Source organism: Nestor notabilis, unplaced genomic scaffold, assembly GCF_000696875.1.
Source record: "Nestor notabilis isolate BGI_N333 unplaced genomic scaffold, ASM69687v1 scaffold8733, whole genome shotgun sequence".
Classification (NCBI taxonomy): Eukaryota; Metazoa; Chordata; class Aves; order Psittaciformes; family Psittacidae; genus Nestor; species Nestor notabilis.
The window spans coordinates 4,054-29,359 of NW_009921473.1; the positions used below are offsets into that span (position 1 = coordinate 4,054).

Below are 25,306 nucleotides of genomic sequence, written 5' to 3' on the forward strand. Positions count from 1 at the left end.
TTACACCAAGGTAATGCCATTTATTTAGCTACAGTTGGATAACTTTAAGCTATAAAAAAAGAGCCTAAAAGATGCAAGCGAACTCAAATCACAGCAGCCCTGTGGCATCACAGATTCCAGGGCAGGTGCGAGTGCTGGTCTCATCCTGCAGGCTCCTTTCTGCTCCTGGCCAAGACAGCAACCAGGAACAGGGACTGTTGCTCATCAAGACTTTGCCTGGGTTGACACCTGGATGAGAAAAGGAAGGAGACATTAGATCGGGTGCAAGCGTGATGTCCCTGAGGTGTCCTGTCTATGGAAAGAGAGGTTGTGTGGTTTCTGTTTAACAGCTGGCATGTAAAGACAACCCCCTTCATCTCCAGGCTGCAAGGACAGCTAATGGGTACCCCGAAGGGATTACACTTCCATGTGTAATTCCTCCATGGAGCTGTGAGCTAACAGCACCAAACACACTAAACCCAGCAGTAAAGCACAAAGAATCACACCTTCTCCTATTCCTCTGCCCATGATAGCTGGAGAGAGCAAGCAGCAGTGACAACTCATGTGCAAGGTGCAGCTTCTAACCTGGCCATGACCATCTATTACGTGTTATCTTACATAGGTAGTTACTGGTGGAACAGCTACATCATGCACTTCTGCTCTGCAAGAGGAATCAAGTCCTCCTGAACTCACACAAAGGGCCCTGACTGGAACCGAGCTGGGCTTTCCGCAGGGGTTGAGCAAAGGAAAAGCACAGGTCACGTTCCCAGGGCTTGGCTGAGCCCTTACCACTGTCAGTTGTCCAGTTTTGGCTTTGAAGACCTGAGACTCCTGCCCAACACTGAACACCATCGTCCCTTCCTTCCCAGAGCCAATGCGGAACTGAAGGCTGCAAATACAGACAGAATTACTCATCAGATGCTTTCCTTGCAATAGGCTTTACTCTGAGCCCTCTTTATTTCTGCTCCCTTGGCAAATCTCCTTAGGTTAGAAGATTAGAGCCCTCCAGCTTAGGTAAATTTCCTAAACAATTGCATTATAGCACCCAAGCCAGGAGGGTTCGGGGAATGGAGCGTCCTGCCTGGTCCAGGTATCTGACTTTTCCTGGAGCAATTAAGCACTAGAAGATAAGCAGATCTGACCTGGAGAAAGGCACTGAACACACAGAATCTAATTACAGCTGAAATGCAAAGGCCAGGGAGGAAAGCTGGAGCAGAAGCCTGGGTTTCATGTGCCACTTTCAATTCATGCAGAGATTTGAAAGACAGACTGCATCCACCCGCCATTAGCTTGGTGGCGTGACTGAGAAGGTTCCTGTGCTCCAGCATCACATTTCAGGGTCTTCTCAAGCTTTCAGGGAGAGGAGCATCTATCCTGAAGTGACCCAGGCTCAGCCCAGCAGGCTTTTCTCAGAGCCCCCGCTAATGGGATCTGCTGCAAAACCACTAAACCACAACCTCACACTCAGGTCACATCAGCAGGAGTCTGAAAGAAGTGGTTATAAAGTACAGGCACCTATGATCAAGTTGATGTGTTACAAAGGTGAATCATGGGCAGCTCCTAGAGCAGAGCAGCACCAGCAAGGTCCAAACACAACCAGCAAGGAAGGAAGCTTCATCAGCATGGGGAAAAGGTCCAGGGATGGGGCAGCCACAGCTTCTCTGGGCACCCTGTGCCAGCGCCTCAGCACCCTCCCAGGGAAGAGCTTCAGCCTAAGATCCCATCTCAATCTCCCCGCTGGCAGGTTAAAGCCATTCCTCTTTCTGATGCAGCCCACAATAATCAGCTCAGGGCACTGTGTGCTGTTAATAGTTTTGACTTAAGTAGTCCAGCCCTAAAAGTTCTGGAAGCAGGTTCTTCCCTAAAACACCCCCTGCGTGACACTACCCATTCCACTGCCCTCCTTACCTCCCCTGCACAACTTTAACGAGGTGTTGCTTGTTGGCCAGCATGCAGAGCTTAGTGACTGTCTCAAAGATGTGCTCACACTGAAGGATCACATCTCCCTGGAACAAGAAAGAGGCACAAAGTCATCAGGCATCACCCCAGCACATAAACCACACAGCAATTGTGCAAAGAAACTCCTGTAGGAGCAGCTGCTGTGCAGAAGGGACAGACAACTACACAGCAGTTACAACCACTGATAACTACACAGCAGTTACAACAGTCATGTACAAGTTTGGTTTGTTAAGTATCCTTTGCAGGGACTAGTCAGGATTTATAGCAACTGGGCTCTAAAAAACAGGTAAGGGAGAAAGCTTTCATGGTGAGACAGCAAGAATGTACGCAGGGACTAGTCAGGATTTATAGCAATTGGGCTCTAAAAAACAGGTAAGGGAAAGCTTTCATGGTGAGACAGCAAGAATGTAGGTGTCCAGCTGATGATAGAATTAGTAACCATCAGTAATTGTGGAATCCCAGCATTTCATAGGAAAATAGAATCCCAGCCTGGTGTGGGCTGGAAGGGATTTTAAAGCTGATCCAGCTCCAACCCCTGCCCCGGGCAGGGACACCTTCCACTAGAGCAGGTTGCTCCAAGCCCCTGTGTCCAACCTGGCCTTGAACACTGCCACGGATGGGGCATTAAGATATTAGACATTAAGCTATTAAAAACATCAACTACAAGATTTCACTATTTTCTACCTTCTGCTTGTTGTCCTCAGGAACATGAATGACCACGATCCCATCACTCAGGTTACTGGTGGAAATACCTTCAAACGAAAAGCAGGAATTAGAGGAAACACTGCCAAAGACAGTTCCAGGCCAGTGTTAGGGTGCTCCTCATGCAGGGGCAGCGGCTCCAGCCTTTGTTTTGGGAAGGCAGGAGGGAGAAAGTGCACATTCCAGCCTGGATGGCAGTTCAGGCAGGATTAAAAAGTACCTAAAATGGGGGGTGATGTGTAGGTTGGGTTTTCTGTTTCCTCCCCTCCATACCAGCAGAAAGCAACCTCCTCCTGCGTTTTAGTGTTTCAGAGGAACACTTAACCTAAGTAAGAGCCCTCGTACTCTTAACTTGCACTTCGAGGAGCTGCCTACTGACACCCAGGCCCTTTCCCCACCCCTCAGGAATCAGCCTTCTCGGGCAGCTCAGAGCTTCAATGAAAGAGGGAGTTGCACAAGTCCATCTTCCCACCCCAAGGCTCACACGCAGCAGGGACAGGCCCCACTGATTTCCACCCTTACCTTTCAGAGTGGCATAGTCTATTTTCTGCTTGATCTTGGCCATTTCCACCACGCAGGCTGAGGACTGGGTCAGGACAAGCAGCCGGTCCCGGGCTTTGAACCCATTCCTGTCGTATTTTATCACGGGGGTCACATACTGAAAACAACCGGTTGGTATCAGCATCGCTCAGGACCACAGGGTGCTGTGCTGGAGGCAGTCAGCAGGGAGCAGCTCTGCACCCTGCAGTGCAGAACCCCTGCTGACAGCAGGCTGGTTTCCTTCCACTTGGACATGCAGATGGCAGAATGCTGCTTTGAGAAAGATGGATTACCTGTGCCCTCTATGCCGGGCCCATGGGAAGTGCAGCACACACCTGCACTGCTGCAGCCCCAGTGGGGGTTGTGATGCTTTTCTAAGCTTTTAATAAAAGGAATCTTAAGTCATTTTTGTCCAGGTGCATTTTGAGACCTGGCTCCAGTTTAAGAGCAAGGAAATACTCCTACACTGCTATTGCACGGCTGCAAGACAGCCTCAGGCACCGCAGCGTCCAGTCTGCATGACCAGCCAGCTCCAGGGAAGCTGGTTCAAGGGCTGCTGTGCTCCAGTTCCCCTTCCCTTACCTTGATCTTCTCACCCTGGAGGAGCTGCAGTACTTTGGGGTTTATATCATTCTCTTCTAAGGAGGAAACCAGAAAGATAAACTGAGTGTAGGTGACAGACAGCCACCATTCCCACCAGCACAGCTCCAGAGAGATGCATTCACTGTCTTTATCACATTCATCCGTGTTCCCTTTGTAACACTCCCTTCTGAAACAAGGGTTCCAGCCACTCCCAAACCCATTTCTGTGATTCTTCCTGCCTGAAAAGTAATTCACATGGCAGGTTATGGCCTGTTCTTGGGTCTGTGCTTGGTTCAGGCCCTGGCACAGGAGGACTTGTGCCAAGAACCACCTAGAACATTTCTCCTTCTGCACAAAGACCTTTGAAGGTCTTTGGGAGCTTCCAACAATGACCCAGCATTGCACCCACACCACTGCCTCTGCTCCCTACCAGTCTCCCAGATCCCTCTCCCTGCCAACACACTACTAGGACCTTCTTCTCATGCCTTCCACATGCTTAACACTGACTACAGACTCCCAAGAGTCACATCCCTCCTTCCCAGCAGCTGGATCCCCACACTCATTTCACCATCTGCATCCAGCCCCCCTGCTTCTTCTTCTCATGGGTCCTGCTCCACCCCACCCCACAGGGATCTCTTGGGTTCACAGCTCTCCATCCCAAGAGGAATTCCAGATTTGAGAACAAATCAATCTGCACATTCGGCATCACTAGACATGACGGAGGAAGGGAACTGAAATGGTCAGGCCCAAACACAGCAGGTGGTGCTGCCTCTGCCAGATGGGAATTTCCCTTAGAAACCATGTCTGTTCTGTCAGGAACGTTCCTGAGCAAGGAGCTGGGATCTTTGGGGGTTTGGGGTGCACTCACTCAGGCGGGTGTCTGCGAAAGGCTGGTTGATGCTCTGCACGTAGCCCTCCTTCTTCCCTCGGAAAACCGCACTTGCCACCACCTTTTGCTCCAACTGTTTTGAGAAGGAACAGCCTTTACCCTCGTGGAGTTCCTCCATCAGGAACATCAGCAGTTGTACCACAGACACCATTATCCCTCATGCAGGATCTACCTTTAGATTGTTCCCATATTACACCAAGTAAAGGGGTAGCAGGGACTAAAGAGCCCTACAGATTTTCCTTACTTATGGACCTTTTCTACTACATGAAGTAGTAGTTTTAATGCCACAGGAGAACCCATTGATCTGTAGAACCACACTGTCCATTGCCAGGGCCACTGAAACCAGCAGCAGGCTCAGGAGCAGCTGTGTGCAGAAGGTGCTACCTGCCTTGCAGCAGTTCAGAGAGCTGCTGTCCCACCTGCACAGCCTGTTTTAACTCACACATTTGCATTCCACATCTCACTTACCTGCACCTTCCTCTCAGCAGTAACACCTCGGCAGTATTTCCTTACTAGGTTCCTAATGCAGATTTTCTGTAGCATCTCAGATGTCTGCATTAAGGAACAAAGGAAACAGCAGTGAGGTTGTGGCAGCAGCTCCTGCTGCAGCCCTGACAGACACTCACCCAGTACAAGCTGGTTTCAACATCTAGTCACGACTTCATTTGAGGTCCCTCAGCCTAGAGACCCACCTACAAGGAGCACTGCTACCAGAGCAGGGCTGATGCCCACCCAGCAGCTGAGTCATTTCTAGAGTTACTAAAAGCCACCTTCAGCCCTCTCAAAGCCTGCAGCAACCCTCACCTCCTCCAGGATGGAAGGAGGTTGGAGCCAGCTCTTGTCCAAGACATTTTTTGGGACGTGGTCTCTGAGCTTCATCAAGTACTTGTACTGCACAAGCCTCACAAATTCAATGTTCTCTGGGCAAAGGGGCTTCTTCCGATTGATGAAGCCATTGATGAACCTACAGAGAACATGAGAACCAGAACTTACATGTTGCGTTCAGAAAGCTGAAAGACACAGAGGACACAGCACAGGCACACAGATCATTGTTGCTGGCTCAGGTACAGTGTCACTTGTGTCACAGCAATGGAAACCTTCAGCTTTATGATATTCCAAACACATTTGTGGAAGCCAGAGAATACCAGAAGAGCTGACAGGCATTTCTGACCAACCCCAACCTTACTACAGCGGTAGCTTAGAAATGGAGGTGAAGGAGGTGGTTTCGGCTCACTGCATTGCACGTACTCCAGATTGATTGTCCAGAGACCACCACCACGCTGTGACCCACCACCACAACCCTCCCCATGACCACCACACAGCGATAGTTACTTCCTGATAATCTGAACTGCCCACGTCCTCTTCTTGGCCTCTTTCCGTGCCAGCACTCCTCGCCAGCAAGCCTCCAGCTTGATAGCTGCAAGAATTAATCAGGTCCTTGTATTAACATCAGAGCTCTGGTGCCACACTATCCTCTAAATTCACACAGCACAAGCTACAACTGGCTCTTTGGCAGCTCTTCCCATTACTGATCTTTACAGTAAGTAGTTGAGAACAACTTCTCCAACACAACTGGCTGATCCAGCGTCCCCTGCACTGTAGAACTCTCTGTTGAGATGGTGCGAGACCTTGTCATCATCCAGCCTCCTGCTGTCCCCCATGCACAGCAAGTAGCCCATTTCAGAAAGCTGCTCTTCGAGCTGCTCAGAGCTAAACAGAGCTAAAAGGACCTCTGTGAATGCTCTTCACATGGCCACCACCTGCCTCTCACCCCAATACCCACAGCCCTGCGGGGAAGCCGAGAGTCCCATCTGCAGTAAGGTGGATTCATAACCACCCAAACCTACAATTCCTACTGGAAAGCACAGCCCCAAGAAGAGAATCCTCAATTCCAGAGCCCACACCTGCTTCTCTCTTCTTCATGTACTCTCTTTTCCCAAGGCAGCCTTTGTATTTGGCCTGTAGTCTTGAAACTGGCAAAAAGAGAGGGGAAAAAAAGCAGAGATGTTGCTCATGGCAGGAGGATGGAACTGGATGGTCTTCGAGGCCCCTTCCAACCTAAACCATTCTAGGATTTAGGAGCTGTGCCCCCAGCAGTCAGACACTGAGTGCCAAGGCAGAGGAGGGTCTGCACAGTCCCTGAGGAACAGAGGTGCCAAAGCACCAACAGGACCAGAAATAGACTGTGCAGGTAAATGTGCCCTGAGGCAGCCCCATGCATTTATGCATTTCAGGCTGCTTAGGCTATACACAGATAAAGGGAATGGGGAACATACTTAACAGGTGCTTCCTGAATTCAAATGCATCTTCAGTAGCAAACAGAGTCTTTGGGAAACGAATGAAGATTTTGGTTCTGAAAAAGAGAGACCATGAACAGCTTATTCACAGGGAGCCACAGTTTCAGCTGCCCTAACTGGCCTCAAAGCCCTCCAACCCACCCGAGTGCTAATGAGTTACATGCCCTTCTGTAACCACTTCATTTGTCTGGCTGGCACATCCTAAAAGGGTGCCAAGGGCTTGGCAAAAGGGCAGCAGGGAGAGGGTAGGAAGCGAAACCCCAGTTACTGCACAAGGCCCCAGGTGCCCTGGAAGGTGCAGTGAAGACCTCTGCCTCTCCACAACTTGTATTCTCAAAGCCATAGATTGAAGATGATGTTAGACAGAGGATCAAATCTAGCAAGCACCACACAGCAGAGCAGCAGAGGTCACAGCCAGAGAAAGACGATTTACCTTCCTAATTTGTATTCCTCAGGCTTGTAACCAAGATGCTTGATGAGCCTCTCCACACCCTCAGCTGCTGGCCCATGCCAGTGTGGCCACGTAGCTGGACAGAGGGATTTATACCTGAAAGATCAGTGAGACATCAACACAAAAGACTTGATGGTTGAGGAACCCCTTCCTGAAGCTCTTGTCCCCCAGATTCCCACTGCTTTATTCAAGACAGAAGATGCCAAAGCAGAACAAACTGGATATAGACAGAAGACACAGGCAAAGGTTATTTTTGATGCAGGAGACCATCTGCTGACACCTCCACATCTCCTGCTGCTGGGGCTTGACTTTTAAACAAGCCTTGCTCTGAAGGCCTCGTGGGAGGACAGGTTTACCTGGCCTGAGGGCAGAGCACTTCCACTCACCTCTGCAGGAAGAGCTCGTACTTGCGCCGATAGGCGAAGCCAGCGCGTCTCACCCGCAAGTGCTCCATCAGGCCCAGGTATTTCACCTGGTGGCGGATCAGGTGATCATCAAACTTCCCTGTAGTAAGAACACACATTCAGTGGGAGCTCACTCATTTGTCCAGATACAGGGACAAACAAGGAAGAAATCAAATCCACAGTTACAAGGTGCTAGCTTAACTTCTGTCATCACAGAATGGTTTGGGTTGGAAGGGGGCTTAAGATCATCTAGTTCCAACCCCCTGCCATGAGCAGGGACACCTTCCACTAGAACAGGTTGCTCCAAGCCCCTGTGTCCAACCTGGACTTGAACACTGCCAGGGATGGGGCAGCCACAGCTTCTCTGGGCACCCTGTGCCAGCACCTCAGCACCCTCACAGGGAAGAACTTCCTAATGTCTAATCTAAATCTATCCTCTTTCAGCTGAACACCACTCCCCCTTGTCCTATCACTATATGTATATATAGACTCCGTATACATATGTGTATATACACACACACACACTCACAGACCATATATATATGACCTGTACTTAACTAACAAGCTAAAAAGTCTTCCTCATTTCATCCCTTTGTCTCAGCCATGTTTCCAGCCCAGTGCCTTACCAGGCTCCTTGTTCTCATTCGGTTTAATGCATCGGACGTAGGAAGGCTCCTTGGACATCAGGATTTCTATAAGACTCATCAGACTGGTTTTGAACTGGGTTGCAACCTAAGATGACAGTGGAAGAACTTTCTTAGCTTTGGAGCTCATGGCTGCAGTAACTGAAATCAATTCACTCCCTGCTCCCATCTTCAAAATAAGTGGAAGGCTGACACATGCATTAGGACCACAGAGCTTCTGAAGCACAGTCGGGTGTAAGTCATCTGGACAGAGTGCTTAGCTGGAAGATCTGAACCTCTGCCATGCATGCCAAGGCAGCACTTCAGAACCCACCTACTGCTGGATGCGAGGCACAGGGCTTGTTTTGGAAGGATGCATTAATAACAGCATTAAGCTATGTCACTTTGCTAGCTGCTGTGTCAGCAACATCAACCACCAGGAAGGTAGGATGGGTATTACACCAGCAAAATTAATAGTCCACTAATTCAGGACTAAGGACAGGATCAGCAGTTACGTCTCAACTTGGGAAGTTGAGTTTCTATTTAAAGTTAAGATTAAAGATAAAACTTACTGTCTCTGGTCTCCTCCTGTTGTCTAATTCTGACAGCAAGAAGCAGTCTCTGAGGATGCCATTTTTAGAGTTGCACAGCACCTGGAACAGGAAAAATAGGAGAAAATTAAAAGCTGCCTTATTTAGCAGCTGTGCTCTTCCTGCTGTGATGCTAAGCTGGAGCAGCACAGCTGTAAGAACACACATGTGCCTAAAGAACATCGCTAAGGAGAAATACATGTTGTTTGCCAAAGAGATTAAATCTTCTGCAAAACATTTCTGCTTCAAGCATAATAACTTAAGATAACAGCTTCCCTTTTCTGTTCTTACCTCTTTCAGGTTTCTGTACAGTAGGTCATTATTCTTCTCCAGAAATCCTGAAGAACAAGAAGTAGTAGTTTAATTCTTTTGGAGGTCACACACTTCAGCACAAAATCTGGGTATTTATATCCACAAAGTTCTCACTGCACCCACATTTAAGACTTCCAAGTAATGGCACCTTCAGAGGGCAGGGATTTTGTAGTTCCTCTTCCCACCAAGTTATCTACCACACTGGCTTAAAAGCTCAAGTAACTTCTAGATGAGCTCTTTGCTCACACTCACCAACAGCACAGTAAGTGACTTCTCCTGCGTAGTGGAGGAGGCGGAAATCCACCCAGTCGATGGATTTCCGTGTTTTCTGGTCTGCAAGCTTGCGCCTGGGGGGAAACAGCCACAGAAAACCAAGAGAAAGAGGAGCAAACAGAATTCCTCAGCTTGCAGAGAGTCACCTGCACAAAAAGCAGCTGTAGGACAGCTGGAAGTCTAATGTTTGTTCCTATTGATGTGGTTCTATCTACACAATTACAGCCCATAATCAAATCATCATCTGCCTGTCCATTCTGACCAGCTACCAGCAGAGAATGGGAGTCAGCTACCACAAGCTCCTCAGGGTACCTGTGACCTACCCAGTGCCTTTTGGCAACCATCACCCTTTCCCTAAGATTTCTTCCCATAACATTCATTTAAATAGATTCTCATCACCTACATGAGGAAAAGTGAAACTGGCAGGAGAGGATTAGTTGAGGTAGTTTGCCCTAGAGCAAGAACTCAAGTACAGAGCAGGAATCACAATTTCCACGAATAGCAGGAAAGTTTTGGAAAGAAAGGACTCCTGGGGAAAAGAAAAAAAAAAGAACAAAGGAAAAAGAGAGCAACTGAACAGTTGAAGTTCCAGCTTTGTAAGTAGTCACTAACAGCAGAGCTGTGGCACAACAGCACATGAGTACAAAGTCCCCTTCCAAGAGTATCGCCAAGAACAGATCCCATTTAAGAAGCTCTTGCACTTCTGTTTCAAGCTTTTAATCAGGCAGAACAGTATTAAGGCACATTGTGGTGACAAGGAAGTTGGCTACAAATGCTCCACTTGGCTGTTATGAGCTTCAGAAATGTAGAAACGGTGACAATTCAGCAGTGTGACTCTGAATTCATGGCTTGTCAGAGCCTTCCAGTAGGCTTCTGCTGGGAACTGCCAGAACAGCCCGGTGCCAACGTGCTCATCTGCCCCCAAAACTGAATCTGGAAATACTCCCCATTGAGTATTAACAAAAACACCTCTCATATGGGAGATGGGGCCCCCCAGTGCAATAGGATGTGGATCTGCTGGAGTGAGTCCAGAGGAGGCCACGGAGATGCTGTGAGGGCTGGAGCAGCTCTGCTCTGGAGCCAGGCTGAGAGAGCTGGGCTGGGGCAGCTGGAGAAGAGAAGGCTCCTGAAGGGGACCCCTTAGAGCAGCTCCAGTGCCTAAAAGGGCTAGAGGGAACCTGGAGAGGGGCTTTGGACAAGGGCCTGTAGGGACAGGACAAGGGGAATGGCTTGAACCTGCCAGAGGGGAGATTGAGATGAGCTCTTGGGCAGAAGCTCTTCCCTGTGAGGGTGCTGAGGGGCTGGCACAGGGTGCCCAGAGAAGCTGTGGCTGCCCCATCCCTGGCAGTGTTCAAGTCCAGGTTGGACACAGGGGCTTGGAGCAACCTGCTCTAGTGGAAGGTGTCCTTGCCCACCGCAGGGGGTTGGAACTGGAGGAGCTTTAGTTCAGACTTAAAGATCAGCATCACACTAGTAAAGAGCCAGGAAGCACCACCTCCCCAACACCCCAGGTTGTACTCTACCAGCATAGCACATTACAGCATTAGGCAGTGGAGAGGCTACTTGATTTTCTTTGGGACAAAGCAAAAATTGTTCCCTCCCCAGTACTCTGTTACGGGAAAGAAAAGGAAAGAGTTTTCTGTGTGGCAGGATACAGAGCGTAAATGCATACGTCACGAAGTGGGCATGATCTCCTACTTTCTCTTCCAGCTTTTCCAAGAAGCTCAAATCAGTTGCTTCACCAGGTCGTAAGCATTCTTCATCCTGGAAGAGCAGGCACCAGGTCAAACACTGCTCTGAACAGATTGCTCCCTCCTCAGTAACATTCAGTACAACCTTGTTATGCAGAACCAAAGAGCTTGGTTACAATTTGAGATGAGTTCTATTTTAGACAAGCAATTTCTTAGTTAAAGAAATGCCCTCCTGAAGCATCAGACAGAGGTGCTGTGGAAGCAGCTACCATCTCTAAACCCCACAGCTCTAGCAAGCAAGTCCTCTGTCTTCTAGGTCTTTCTTTACAAGGTCTATCTGCTTACATCCTGAATAATGCAGACCCACCACATAACTAGAGAAAAAAATATGATTATGGACCGTTACAGTAGGGCGCAGGCACATGTGGGAATTTAAACAGCACAAACTCTGTTCTTACCAGAATGGAGATTATTCCTTTATGCTTCTGCTCAACCAAGTCACAGATGATCTTGTTGTTAAAGTATGGAATTGGTTCCCACTGATAGAGGAAAAAAGGAAGAACAAGTTTAGAGGAAGATCTTTTATTTGCAATTTAAGTTCTTTGAGCCAGGTTCCAATCCCACTAAAGATGAGTTTAATTACACTGCAAAAGAGTTCCAGAATAAGACCCACTATCTTATAAATACTATTCTATATTTCCCACATGAACAGTGCAAACTAAAAGAAGCAGAATGCTGCTTCTTTGATGATCAGAAGCATTCGGTGTAATGGCAATGCAAAGAAAAAAAGATCAGGGGGAAAATACTAAGTTACCTCTATTCCTTCCAGTTCATACTCCTCCTGCTCTGCTTTCAAAGTCATCTCAATCAGCAGCTGCTGGAGCTTCTCATTGCAGTAATTAATGCAGAACTGCTCAAAGCTTCAGAGGGGTCAAGCGAGCATTAGTTTTTATTTCATGGAAGTCCCGCTTCTCCCACTACTGACTGTTTTCAAGCCAAACAACCCACTTGTATACAGATCAAGCCACACATTCCTCCCATGCTATTGTACCAATGGCTCAAGTCGAAACAAGCAGTCCAAGCTAAACCTTTCAACAGGGGCCTCAGCTACCCCAGTGCTCCCAGCTTTTGTGGCCACCCCTATCCTGCCTTGCTTGGCTAAGAGGAGGCTCAAGAAGCTATGTAGACCTCCAGCACATGCCCCACCAACATAAGAACAGGTTACCCCAAGGCTCAGAGACACCTATTACCTGTTTGTGTCCAGCACTTCAAAACCATAGATATCCAGCAGGCCAATAACTGTTTTCTGGGTTGAATCCTGTTAAAGACACCATTGCTCTGCTATTGCTGCTTCAGCTGATGCTTTTTCCCTGCAAATTTCATGTTGTTTCTTTCACCTAAAATCTTAAACTTTCTCTTCAAGGGCTTCATGTCATGTGCCAATGAAGCAGCCACGTTAAAGCAGGTAATGAACTGCTAAAACTACTTAACACATCCCCTTCCACACCCAACTAAGCAGTGGTCCAGCTCAGTGCTGGGGGATGCCCCTACATCAGTTACCAAGTGCCCAGGATATTTGGTGATGAGGGCTGTAGGGTTCTGCTGGAGAACCTCTGCTCAGAGTGTGAGGAGCACTTTGACTGGGAGGACACAAGACCAGAAACCAACCTTGTTGGCCAAGGAGCCATTGATTTTGTTGACCAGCCAAGTGAAAGTCCGTCCATAAATGGCCTTTGCCACTGCATCCCGAGCGTAGAAAGCCAGATCCACGTTCAATGGGCTTAGGACCTGAAGATAAGTAAAGGTATGCCAGAGATGAGGAACACTCCAGATGACCAGAGCGAGCTACTGCAAAGCCAGTTCACAGCTGTGGCTCAGAGAAACTGCCTCATGGTGCTCAGCTGAACTACAGCTGCCAACAGCTTATTTACCACCAGTGTTACTGGTGTATTATCAGGATGGTGATACTGCATTTTTGAGAGTATTAATTCAGGTGAGTGGAGAAAGTAGTCTGACTTCCATTTAGTTTGGTACAAGAAGCTTAAAGAACAGTTTTTACCAGTGCTTTTCTCTGTTTATGCAGCCCAGTTTCCCAAAAAGCACTCTAGGGACTGAACAAAAGGAAATTGCTTGGCTCAAATAAAGCTGCCTGCAAGTCCCTGTGCCCAGCTTTTTCACAGTGATGACCTTGTTCAGCAGCAGAACTCTAATAATGGGAATATGATTTAGTTTACCATCTTGGGTTGGAAGAGGAAGGTGATATGGAGGAAGACAGCCAGCCAGAGTGATCTGGTTTTGCTGTAACAGTGCAAAGAACAGAGCTCCTCATCCGTTACCACCACTAGCTGGGCTCCCAGCTGCCTGGGGTTACCCAGGACCACTTACTACCTCTTCAGATCTGGCTTCGATCTTCCGATTGGTGAGAGCTTCCTGCAGAATGGACAAGTGCACACCCAGCAGCTGCAGAAAAACAAATACCTGCACTCAGAGTATGGCCAGCAGGAGGCTTTAAATAAGTAGTATTGTATGATCAGTAGGGCATAACCCCCCAGTCCATTCCCAGTTAGGCTTATCTTTGAGCAACAGTAAGTTTCAGGGAGATGTGCTATGGAGCAAAGGGACCCTATAATTCCAGACAGCTTATAACAAGAGCTGGGTATTTATGTATCAATTCTTCTGCTTTTAGGAACACGTTTTTCTCCTTAAAACACAGCAAGGTTAAGGCTTTCTTCACAGCACTTGCACTACTGACCTTTGAAATCCATTTGATCTGTGTGCCATCACGAATGATGGCATGTCCATTGCTATCTTCTTCAAACTGAATGTTCCCAAGGTGCAGGACACTGGCAACAATTCCAAAGAGATGCTAATAACAAGGAGATACACCATTAGAAAACAGGTCCCCACAGCTCTATGGGATGGTACCAATCTTTCCTACAATTGGCTTTTCATCCACCCACTCCCTTAATCCCCCCCAAACAATGTCCTATTCCAACTCCTCCCAAGCAAAGCTGCTGCCATCACTTTTAAGGAAAGACAGCAGTGCACTCCTCACTTAAATCCCCTTTGGCAGGCTCAGACCCCTTTAGCACACATACCTCTGTGTCTTTCTCAGTGAAATCAATGATAGAAAAAGCTTTGCGGACTATTTTCCAGTCATTCTTGTCATTAATAGAAAACACTTTGGCACATCGACCCTATAGAGTAAAAGATGAATTAGTGCTGTTCATTGGCAAAGCAATTTTATTATCAGCAGCAAACACAGCATACTACTGGGCATACTCCTCCCATTCCCAGTTTCCTCAGCCTGTACAGATGCAGTCTGCAACCAGGTAGCAAGTTTAATTCACTCCTGCCAATCCTCAAAGGGGCTCATTTGATCAGATCTTTCAGCTTATACTTAAAACTTCAGATAACTTCAAGCATTGAGCTTGCACAGCGATTACCATAAAGTCTTATGGAGAGCTTGAGCTCACAAACATCTTCCATTTTTATGGTAATAGTATCTTCTGCCCAAGTATTCTTCATTATCAAGGAGGAAAGACAACTCTTCTCAATGAATCAAGAGACATCTGGACCATACTAGGGGGACCTAGGGTCATGAAATGGTTTGGTGACACTGGTTTGACAGTACACTCTCACAGGAGCAGCACAGATGGCAGCAGTAAGCCATTCTGTACACACAGAACACAGGGAATTCACCAAGGTTCTTGCTAATGGTAGCAGCTCAGCAGCACACTTCGTATGTGGAGAAAGCTGCATTTACAACCCTTACCATTCTAGATCTAAGATGCACAGAGGAGGACAAGCTCTCACTGACCTGGATGAGATACGCGTACTTCTGGGGGTTGCGCTCCAGCCCAAGCCAGCAAAGAAGATCCTTGTCTCCACCCTCTAATAACTGGTAGAAAATATGGAAATTCCTTTCTCCATGGTTCTGATGGACAACTCTGGATTTCTCAATTAAGTAACTGAGGATGTGCCCTCCTACTGGAGCTCCCTGGCAGGACAAAGCAGCCAGATCAACACCAGAAGATAAAAATTATACCAATTATAACATCATTGTGACGCTGTTCCTTTTCACCCAGGAACGGCATGTTTCTTATCTGCCATCTTTTAAGAGTTAGCATCCAACAGCAGTACAAGCTGTTTCTAAAGAGTTTGCTGTCCTTCCAGTGCAGCTTGTGCTTTACAACAACCTGCGTTAGCTTTCCAGAGCACTGGCAGCGCTGCCAGTAACGTAGGAAGCTTTCAGGATGTATAAGTAGTCACCTCACTTGAAAAATGCAAGGCCTGTAAAAATAGGGTCAGAAATCTGCAGCTTAAGTCTTAATAAATCCTGTGCTGCCTGGTGAGCATCCAAGAAATTCACTGATGCAGCTTGTTTTAATAGCTGGTCCATTAAGTTTGTTCTCACCTTAAAATCAAACTGGATATCCATGTATTTCCCAAATCTACTCGAGTTGTCATTACGCAGAGTTTTTGCGTTTCCAAAAGCCTGGGGATGAACAGATACATCAAGTCACTCCTCATCTCACTGAGAGCCTGACCCCCACGACAGGGCAAAGTTCCAGTAACAAAGATTTTCTGCATCAGCTGAGTCCCATTAGTGACTTTAGTGGGATTAAAGAAATACAAACTAATGTATTCCCCTGGCTTTAACGTGGAATTCAGCTGAACAACTTAATGGTATTCTTTCTTACAACACCAACTCTTCTGCATTTTGTACCTTTATTCAGTTTTACCTCAAGAACAGGATTGGAAAGTAGCAGACGATCACGGACGATCTGCAGCTGCTCCGTAGTTGGGCAGGTAACTGCATAGTACTGCAAGATCTTCTTGGATGCTTCTGTTTTCCCAGCCCCACTCTCCCCCGAGATGAGGATGAAATGATTGTTGTACTCGTTGCACATCACCCGGTAGGCATTGTCAGCTATGGCATATCTGAACAAGGATCACAAGCAGCACTCAGGGGAGAAGCAGCCATTAGAAATGGCAACAGGAGGCAGTGTCAAAGGTTTTTTAGCAGTACTTACTCCTCATCTAACATTATCAGTATTGGATGTGATGGGAAAGCAGGGCTTAAAACGCAAGTCTGACTCAAGGTCTCATAGTAAAACCCGGTCTGTATCAGAGGGACAGATAGAGCTTGCTCTTTTCCTACTGTTGCTGTAGGACTTATACATGCTGCATGTATTTCTGGTGAATTCCAGTAAAGGGAGGATCTCAACTTCTGCTGATAGAGGCAGACCACATGTAATGAGGAGGTTTAGTCTGCCCCTGGTCAGTGTGGATACACATCTTTGTTGCTTGTACACAAGCGTTACACAGAAAGCCCAATTCATTCATACAAACTGAAATCCTAAGGGATCTACTTACAGATGTGGTGGCAGTTCAAAGAAGTTTACCCCTCGATAAAGCTGCATCTGTGTCACTGTGTAGATATCCAGCTCTTTGTAAGGATTTACAGACACAAGGAGAGAACCAATGTATGTCTGCAGGGAGAAAGAATGCATGTGGGTAGAAAACCTGGTCCATCACTGGAATAATAGCTCCCAAAAGAGGAGTCAAATAAATGCTGTGAGCCAGTGTATAACCTCGGGGCTGCTGAAAAAATGGGCACTGCTGCAAAGCCTCCTTAGTTTGACTGTGAAATACTCAGCACTTCTCAGGCAAGTCAGACACCATGTTCAGTGCTGCCTTGCCTTCAAAGACAGTGTTTCACTTTGCCATTCCCTTACTATTTATTGCACAGCATTTGAAACTTTGTAAGGCAACTCAGAGCAAGCTGAGACTGTTACTTGCATGAGCTTAAAGCAGGCAAAGTCCTACTGGGTGAATATCCTGCTAGGAACTACTAACATGTAGTGAGCTGCTAGGTCAGAGTAGCAAGGCCACACCTAGAACTTCACCTGCCACAGGCTACACGAACCCACACAGCAGCACTTACATAGATGAGGTTCTCCTGGTAGCGCTTGCGCAGGTTGTTCAGGAAAGCTGCCTCACTCGTGTGGGAGTCCAGGAGCACAAAGTCCTGCACCCCAACTCTGTCCCGGGCTATCAGAGCCCCTTCCATGTTTGCATCAGTGTTATCTTCCACTTCTTCTTTCTACAACAGAGGATGGATGATACAGAATTAGGGGAAAAGGGTTAATCCTACAGTACTGCTCTGCACAAGACTGCTTCATTATTCCCAGGGCCTTCCACGAGCAGAGGGAAGACAACTTTCAGGGCTGGGCAGCAGATGTCCCCACACACCAGCAAGAGACCTGGGCATGTTAAAAAGCCACCCAAAGTAATGAAACAGGGATTTGGAGATAGAGTTAAACCTTTACCAGCCTTTCCCCAAAGCCTGAAAGCTGCAAAAAGGATGGCAGTGACAAAACACAATTCTTTTGCATGCTCCATTTGCGAGTCCTTATCGTGGAAGTTGACTTTATACTGATGATACTCACTGCTGAGGATGAAGCTCTTGTTTCCCAGGCTGTAAGAGTAAATGGTATGCTTTTTGTTTAATTAAATCAAGCTGCTATAGCGTTTGTCTATTTGCTAGCATGAAGCTTCTTTATGCAAGAGTAATAAGTGTGCCTGAAGTGGGGGTTTTTTTCAGGGTTTGTTCTTTAAAGACACCAGGATTACACAGTTCAGAGAGAGATTCCTACCTTAACACATAATACGCTTCCCTCCTGACAGAAATTAAGCTAATAGAGTTTGAGCAGCTCACCTTTTAGGGTACCTGGCCTTTGCAAATTAGGGGGGAGAAGCTGGCTGAGCAGCATCAGCTAACACCACACTGCAGCCCCTCCCAGTGTGAAATGTCTCTGCCAGGCTTTGGCAAACCCAGACTCCAGAGGCAGGCTTCTGGGCTGCACTTGCTTAGCACTGGTGGGTTCTGACAGCACTGAGGACACTAAGGCTTGGTGGATTTAGAAGCAGGCTTTCACTAAAACAAAGAGCAAAGGACCCAACACACAATATTCTTTAGGGGGGAAGTTCTGAGGGTCAGCTTTTACACAGGAATTTCAATGTTAGTCTCATGTTTGGTACAGCTTGTTCTTAGTATTCATCTGTTTATCGCACTGAAAACCAAAAACTTCTAATTGAGGGTGGCCTAAGGCAGTACAGAACTCAAACCACATCACAGCCTGAACTATTCCCCCCCCCCAAAGTTGTTACTCATTTTTCCCACTCTGATTTGGTCGTAGCCCAGTGGCTGCCTAAGGTTAGAGTTTGTTTTACTGGACAGACAGGCTAGAAACAACTAGAGGTGGATGTGCCCTGCTGAGAAAGCACTTGGGACAAGCTGCTTGTAAAGGAGACTTTTACCTCCTCTCCAAGCCAGGAAGAGTGAAAGCATAAGCCTGAAAGCACAGTGACCATCTACCTGATCAGGTTTCCTTAACCCAGTTCTCTCACTCGTATGTTAATTGGTAAGTGACACTGTTCCCAGCAGACAAAAATCCCAAACTCTTTTCTGGGCTACTTTGTGCTCAGATTTTGCCAGTATTCTGCTGTTGCTGAGGTCAGGAGATGTTCTTACAGTGACGTTTACAGCCCTGTCCCCCTCCCTGTTTCCAGGGCTTTACTAGAAGTTTTGTGCTCACCTGGTATCACCATCAGTAAGAGATACCCCCTGGACTCACCAGTGCACATTACCCCAGCAAGGTGCTGCTCTTGTTAAGGGATTATTTTCCTTCCCTCATCACTGAGGAGTCAGGAGATTTCCTTCCTGCCTACTGAGATGCGAGCACTGGGAGAAACTCTCTCCCTCACTACAATGAGAGCTTCTTTTCCCACAGGGATTTGCCTGTCAGCACTGAAACTACAAGGAACTATGTCAGATCACAACAGGAATCATGAGATGTGCAGCTCTGGAAAAGGGTCAGGACCAACAGGCCAGTTCCTTTGGCAAAGTTGGTACCAAACAAGACCTGGCAAGAACCAGTTAGAAAACAGCTCTTTTTAAAAAAACAGAAACAATTCTGTAAAATTATTACTTATGTTGAGCAGAGGCTCAGAACCTCAGTTTCCAACAGGCTCTGAAGTTAACTCTGGATGTTTCTTTGGTTTAACACCATAGAACAGAAGAGATTAATGTACAGAGGAAGAGGAGGATCAGCTCGATGCCACTGCTAGTCTGGAGGCACCAGAAAACCCCAACCCATGCCATGCATGCAAACACAAAGGGCTGAGAGCCTTGGGTGGGCACAGTCACACTCAGGGTACCTCCCAAGCACCCAAGTCCAGGTTTAGTGGAGCCACACACAAGGCCACCAATTCCCAGCATAACAGCAGAAACTCTTCCCAGGGGCCCTCCACCCCACACCCCAAACCACCTCAACCTGCAGAGGTGCCGCATTTCCTTACCACCACCCTACAAGAGCAGAAGTGGTTCAGCTCCCCCGTGCCTCCCGCTCTGCCCAGCCACAGCGCATCGCCTCCTGTCATCGCCTTCGCCGCCCCACGCTGCTTCCAGCCAGCGGGGCCGAAGCTGTGGCCCACTGACACCTCGGATCATGTGTCGGGCTGTTTGCTGCTCCCTCCCTGGGCAGAGATGCCAACATCCTCCTCACTCAATGAATTATCCAACACGCTGTCAGCACTCGAGCTGCGATGAGCTTTGTGCCGGCACCACCGCATGATGACACTTTAAGATCTCACCAAAAGACCCAAGTCTGAGGCTGAAGATGAAGTGATGGGCTCCAACCTTTCCCATGGGTAACTTCAGCAAATCCAGGCGTAAAATACGTCACCCTGAAGAGGCTCCTTGCCCCTGCTCGCAGCTCCCCGCTCGGCTTCCCACTAGAGGTCACTGCAAAACTCATTTTAAATCTCCAGCTTGGAATTTCCATGGATTATCCCTTTCCGCATGTGAAACGGACAGCTTCTCCCCCAAAAAAGGATTTCTCAGATTGGACTTTGAGTGCCAACGACTCCCACACGATGCCAGCTCTTTCCCCACCTCTGCCCAACTGTCAAAGACAACAACCCAGTCATTGAGGAAGACAGGCAAACAGTACGACCCAGAGAGCCCACTCAGGCAAAGGCATTTCTGACTTATCCTCAGCTAATAAATACTCATCATGAATAAGAACATTCAAAACTTAAAATAAAACCCTCAGTAATGTATATTTCCAGAAAGAAGTGGAAAGAAAAACCTATATAACAGTTTATTCATTCTGTTATTATATAACAGAATCATAGCATCACAGACTGGTTTGGGTTGAAGGGACCTTAAAGCTCCTCCAGCTCCAACCCCTGCCACGGGCAGGGACACCTTCCACTAGAGCAGGTTGCTCCAAGCCCCTGTGTCCAACCTGGCCTTGAACACTGCCAGGGATGGGGCATCCATTCAGAACCATTCATCTCAGAAAAGAATCATTTTTTGGTAATGGAAAGAATTTTTACTGACAGAAGCACACTCAGGTTATGATCTCTTGGTACAAAAGCTCCCCATCCCCACCTCCTCCAAAACTCAGAGCCTTATCCAACACTGGACACAGTGATCCTAGAGCACAGTTCAGCTGTCTGCAGCCAGCATCCCAGGAAATCCAGTGTGATACCAAACTTTTATGACCTTTTTTGCCTGTTCTTCTGTTGCTTCACCCCTCAAACTTAAGCAAATAAGACTCCTGCTACAGGCAGGGAGTGCAATGAGCAGACATCTCTGGAGCCATCCAATTTATAATAGATGGGAGAGTCTCAGGCTTGCTCAGGACAGATGGGCTTGGAGCAATGCTGCTAATACAGATTCCTTTGGAAATGTCAGAGCTCTGTTTTGGAAATATTCCTTTAGTGCAAGAGGCAGCTCCCTGACCCAGCCCTGCTCCCTTGTGCGCAACAGGAATTTGCTCATTAAGAGTCCTGAAAACTGGATGGCAGCACTGCCAGGAGTGCAAGAAGGGAACCTCTTGGGCTCTGCTCCACCTTCCTCCACCCAAGGCTCTGCAGAGAAGTTGGCCTAAAGGGCAGTGACAGTGCTCAACCATAAAAAGTGATAAAGAAAGATGTTCTGCAAGAGCCTGCTCAGCCAGGTCAGCAGGAGAGCATGGACAGGTCCCAGCAACCACATCCCTTCAACTCTGCAGCCACCTCAAGGCCGAGATTGGAGCGTGCCATAGTGCTGCTGGAAGGGGCTACAGGCAGCTGCCTGCATGGTGTCTGGTTCAGGAGGAGGCAGGACCCCATCCTTCCATCCCCAGAAGAAATTCACACCAAAGAGGTATTGCTTGGCAATAGGACTTGGAACCCAAGAATAAGCGAGTCCAGAGCAACAGGGAAATACTTTCTTCCTACTCTGGAAACCTTGGTGTGGCTCCTAAGAGTTAATGTGTTCAGTGTAACTTTCAGATAAATCAGAACCACACATAAAATGGATTAAAACAGACCAGATCTCCTCCAAGTGACCAAGTTATGGTCAGCCCTTTGCAGCAAAGCCAACAAGAAGCCGAGATGATTTTTAGATACTCCAGTGACACTGGCCCCTGTATCTCCAGGATCCTCTTTCACATTTATAATGAAACTAAAACGCTATACACTGAGCATGCTGTGGAAAAGGGACATCTTGGGTCTGTAACGAGGAACTTGGGCCATCTTGCACTACTGTACACACTTTTCAAGGCAAGAGAATTCATAAATACAATTATACTGTGGAAAAATTTACACATTGTAACCTAATTTCTTCTCAAAAGAATACAGAATAAGAGGGTTTTAAGGTTAATCAACAGCCTAGGGAAATGCCAACAGTTCTTAAGGCCTCTTGTCTGTCTCCAGGGCATAGTCTGCTATAGACTTGTTAAAGGGTGACTGTCTGTCTTTCTCAATAGAGGAGAGGTCGAGGTGAACCACTTCACTTTCATAAATCAAAAGAAAGAAAAAAAGTGAGAAAATCTCCAGAGTTCAAACATTTCTTTAAAGCCCAAACTTTAAATACTAAATGGGCTTCATGGCTGCCATTTTGAAAAACATTAGTTTGCCAAAAGACCCTTTTGATTTCTATTCGAAATGCGAGCGCTCACAGATAATCCATTGAGAATCAAACCCCCACAAAAGGCTTCCTGAAACAATCGCGGCGCTGGTGAAGGACAACATTTTTGTGCCCAAAATAAAACATTTTAATGCGCTACAATCCATTACACATATATTCCTCCATTTCCTTTCAGTAATTATTCATTAGAAAACATTTAACGTCACTGCAGATTTCACACTGGGCAGTCTGCACACAAAGGAGAAGAGTTGGCCCATTTATAAGGGGCTGAGGCCGCCTTTTCTCATCCGAGAAACTCGGAGGCGGGGGGGGCTGCCGGACACAACGGGCAGGCTAAATTGTGCGGTTAACGGTCAAAGCCCCCCTGCCTACTCTGACACTCATTTAAAGATGACGGGGAACAATAGAGATTTGTTCTTAGCAACTCTTTCTTGTTACGCGGGGTCTACACGGGCTGCGCCGCGCGGGTCGAGGCATGGAACCGGTGCTGATGCGCGGTTCCACCTGCCACCGCTCGCGCCTCTGCCCCCCTGCTCCTGGCCCCACTTTAACACAATGAGACAGGTAAAGAATATCATTAAAGAGAGTCCCATTCAGCACGTCAGCTCTAATAAAACAATGGCCTGTCAGGTTAGTGTGAGCAGCTCACATTTGGGGTTAGCGCCTGTAAGCTTGCTCCTCTGGACCAGGTTAGGAGAAAATAGCCCTTCTCACGCCAGAAGTCCCAGTTCACACCAGTGCCCCCACGTTACAGCACTGGCAGCAGGCACTGATGCATTCAGGCACCTGACCCAAAGCATAAAATGCTTCTTTATAACCTCTTACTGACACAGCTGCTTAGGAAAGCTCCTTTTGCTTCATCACTCCTTGTGCAGTGAGCAGACTCGCTGCTCAGAACACTGCTTTTGCCCCCACACCCCAGCTACACTATCCGAGCGCAGGAAAGCAACAACCAAACCTCACATGGGAAATTTAAGACCTTATAAAACCTAGCTACAAGCCCCGTCAGGCCAGAACGCAGACATCTGACTCTCTTGCTTTCTCTGTTGTTGCTTTTTTCAAACCTCACATGGGATATTTAAGACCTTATAAAACCTAGCTACAAACCCCGTCAGGCCAGAACGCAGACATTTGACTCTCTTGCTTTCTCTGTTGTTGCTTTTTAGCCATAAATGCCAGAGCTTTCTTCTGATGCTCAGATTTACCGCTGCTGCTGGAGCAGAGGCAGATGCTTAATGAATCCTTAATCTTTATTAATTGCAGAACAGGACATCTTATTCAAAAACATAAATTGCTCATAAGCTCCATAGTGTATTCCCTAGCTAGCAGAGCACAGGATTCCCAGCTGGAAAGCTAACACTCAGAGTTAAAGTTTCTGGAAGTAAGGGAGAGCAGATGTATTCAACACCCAGGAAAGAGAAGGCCAGTCCTCGAGCATCTGACAGTCTGCATGTTACAGAGAGGGCAGCATCAAACAACCGTAAGTTCATATATTGTGACTTTCACAATCACAAATCTTTATTCTTATGCTATAATTCCAAAATAGGAAAACCTCATGACTCCCCAGCGCAGCACTGATTTATGGAAACACAAGTGTAAATGACATGATGGTGTATTCAAGTCTTTGAGACAGTCAGAAGAGAAAACTACAGGAAAACTGGACCCAAACATGCAGCAAGAAGGCCCTAGATGAAGTAAGTATTGGTATCGTATCTCCCATGGAAGCATTGCACTGCCAACCCCAATGATAAAATCCTTTGGGCATCAGAAATCAAAGAGAAGCTGGCCTGTGCAATCACTCCTCTTGAGGGAGGTGACAAGTCAGCATCAAAACTGGAAGCAGATGAGATGAGCGATTTGCAGGACAACAAACTGCTGTCCAAAACAAGATTACAACTCAGATTCCCACAGAAAAGCCAGTCTTTATCTCTGCACAAGAGCCTCTCCTCCAAAAACATTAGGAGCTGCTTTGGTAACAACTTCAAAGCAGTAACTTGCAGAGGCTGCAACACAAGGTCTAATTCACATGAATTACAGCAAAGGTCACCCAAATGCTCACATTGATTTAGAACGTGTGCTTGCTCTGGGCCTGGTTTGTCAGGCTTGAAGCAGCAGCTGATGCCAAGGCTGCAGTTTTGCACGCAGGAGCTCGGAGGGTGCACCTGAGGAGCCTGCAAACACAGGCTCATTACATTACCTGGTGTAAATTTACTGGCAGTGTAGTATTTTAACAGAGCTGGCAGCCACATAAAGCAGGAACATTCTTGGGAATAAACAGCAAACCTCCTTCCAACCGATCCAGAAGACATCTTCATTAGACCTTCCTTTAGTTTTCCTGGATTCTCTTGCAAAGAAAGCACTTTGGTAACAAGCATGAAGACATTAGCAATAGGAGACTTGAATCTTTCAGGTAGAAAGGGTCTTGTCCTTGTACCTGTGAGGAACTTATCACTGCCTGCAGCTCCAAAACCAAGTGAGGGAAAAGGTGGGCACTCTGCATTGACTAGATACAGCAATAGGGACAGAGAAGAGGGAAAAGGAGCAGCGCGGGGATCCCTCTTAGAGCATCTAAGTTCTTTTGACTCCATAGCAAGTACAAAAGGGGGTGGTGGGGACACTCCAGCAGGACTCAGCCATCACAGTCAAAGACAGTTAATCTGGCTTTGGTTTTTAACTAAAGATCAAGGCTCCCCAAGCAGTCACATACAATCACCAGGCGCTCTGGTGTGCGTGTTGCAAGCCCCTTCTCCACTGATCAGACAAAAAAACCCCTCTCTTCTCCAAGCAAGTAGAAGTCAGCTCCTTCCCTCCTCCTTGGTCACACCATCCTCCCCAGAACACCCCAGAAACGGTTCTATCCCTATTCCTTTAGAGGGAAGAACACCGGTGCTGCCCACACAGAGCAGAGCAGGTCAGGTTCCAGTTCAACAAGTTATCCCTCCTCATTTAGCCAGAAATTCTCATTTTAAAGCACACATTAGCAGAAAACTTTACAAAGAGCTCTGAACTTACCCCCACTTCTTCCAT

General features: G+C 47.3%; 1 protein-coding gene across 1 annotated transcript; it reads right to left on the reverse strand.

Annotated features, from left to right (window-relative positions):
- On the reverse strand, nucleotides 1–25,306 carry MYO1H (myosin IH). Its single transcript, XM_010011166.1, has 32 exons — nucleotides 25,292–25,306; nucleotides 17,243–17,401; nucleotides 16,672–16,787; nucleotides 16,038–16,236; nucleotides 15,710–15,790; nucleotides 15,113–15,292; nucleotides 14,391–14,489; nucleotides 14,045–14,158; nucleotides 13,681–13,752; nucleotides 12,961–13,080; nucleotides 12,543–12,610; nucleotides 12,107–12,212; nucleotides 11,751–11,831; nucleotides 11,274–11,365; nucleotides 9,581–9,675; nucleotides 9,308–9,354; nucleotides 8,999–9,079; nucleotides 8,430–8,535; nucleotides 7,786–7,903; nucleotides 7,382–7,495; nucleotides 6,928–7,004; nucleotides 6,556–6,624; nucleotides 5,984–6,068; nucleotides 5,456–5,615; nucleotides 5,120–5,203; nucleotides 4,631–4,724; nucleotides 3,763–3,818; nucleotides 3,163–3,298; nucleotides 2,623–2,690; nucleotides 1,888–1,985; nucleotides 769–868; nucleotides 1–228 (listed from the first exon to the last, which is right to left on the reverse strand). Exons 1-32 carry the CDS (start codon nucleotides 25,304–25,306, stop codon nucleotides 205–207), a joined length of 3,114 nt encoding a protein of 1,037 aa, XP_010009468.1. The 3' UTR covers nucleotides 1–204.

Bases quoted from the DNA above. Each gene is read 5' to 3' on its own strand.
- MYO1H (XM_010011166.1), bottom strand. The intron at 14,490-15,112 runs GTCAGTGAGAGC...TTTACTCTATAG, and splicing joins AGTACGCGTATCTCATCCAG to GGTCGATGTGCCAAAGTGTT. The intron at 1,986-2,622 runs GTAGAAAATAGT...TTCTTGTTCCAG, and splicing joins CTGAGGACAACAAGCAGAAG to GGAGATGTGATCCTTCAGTG.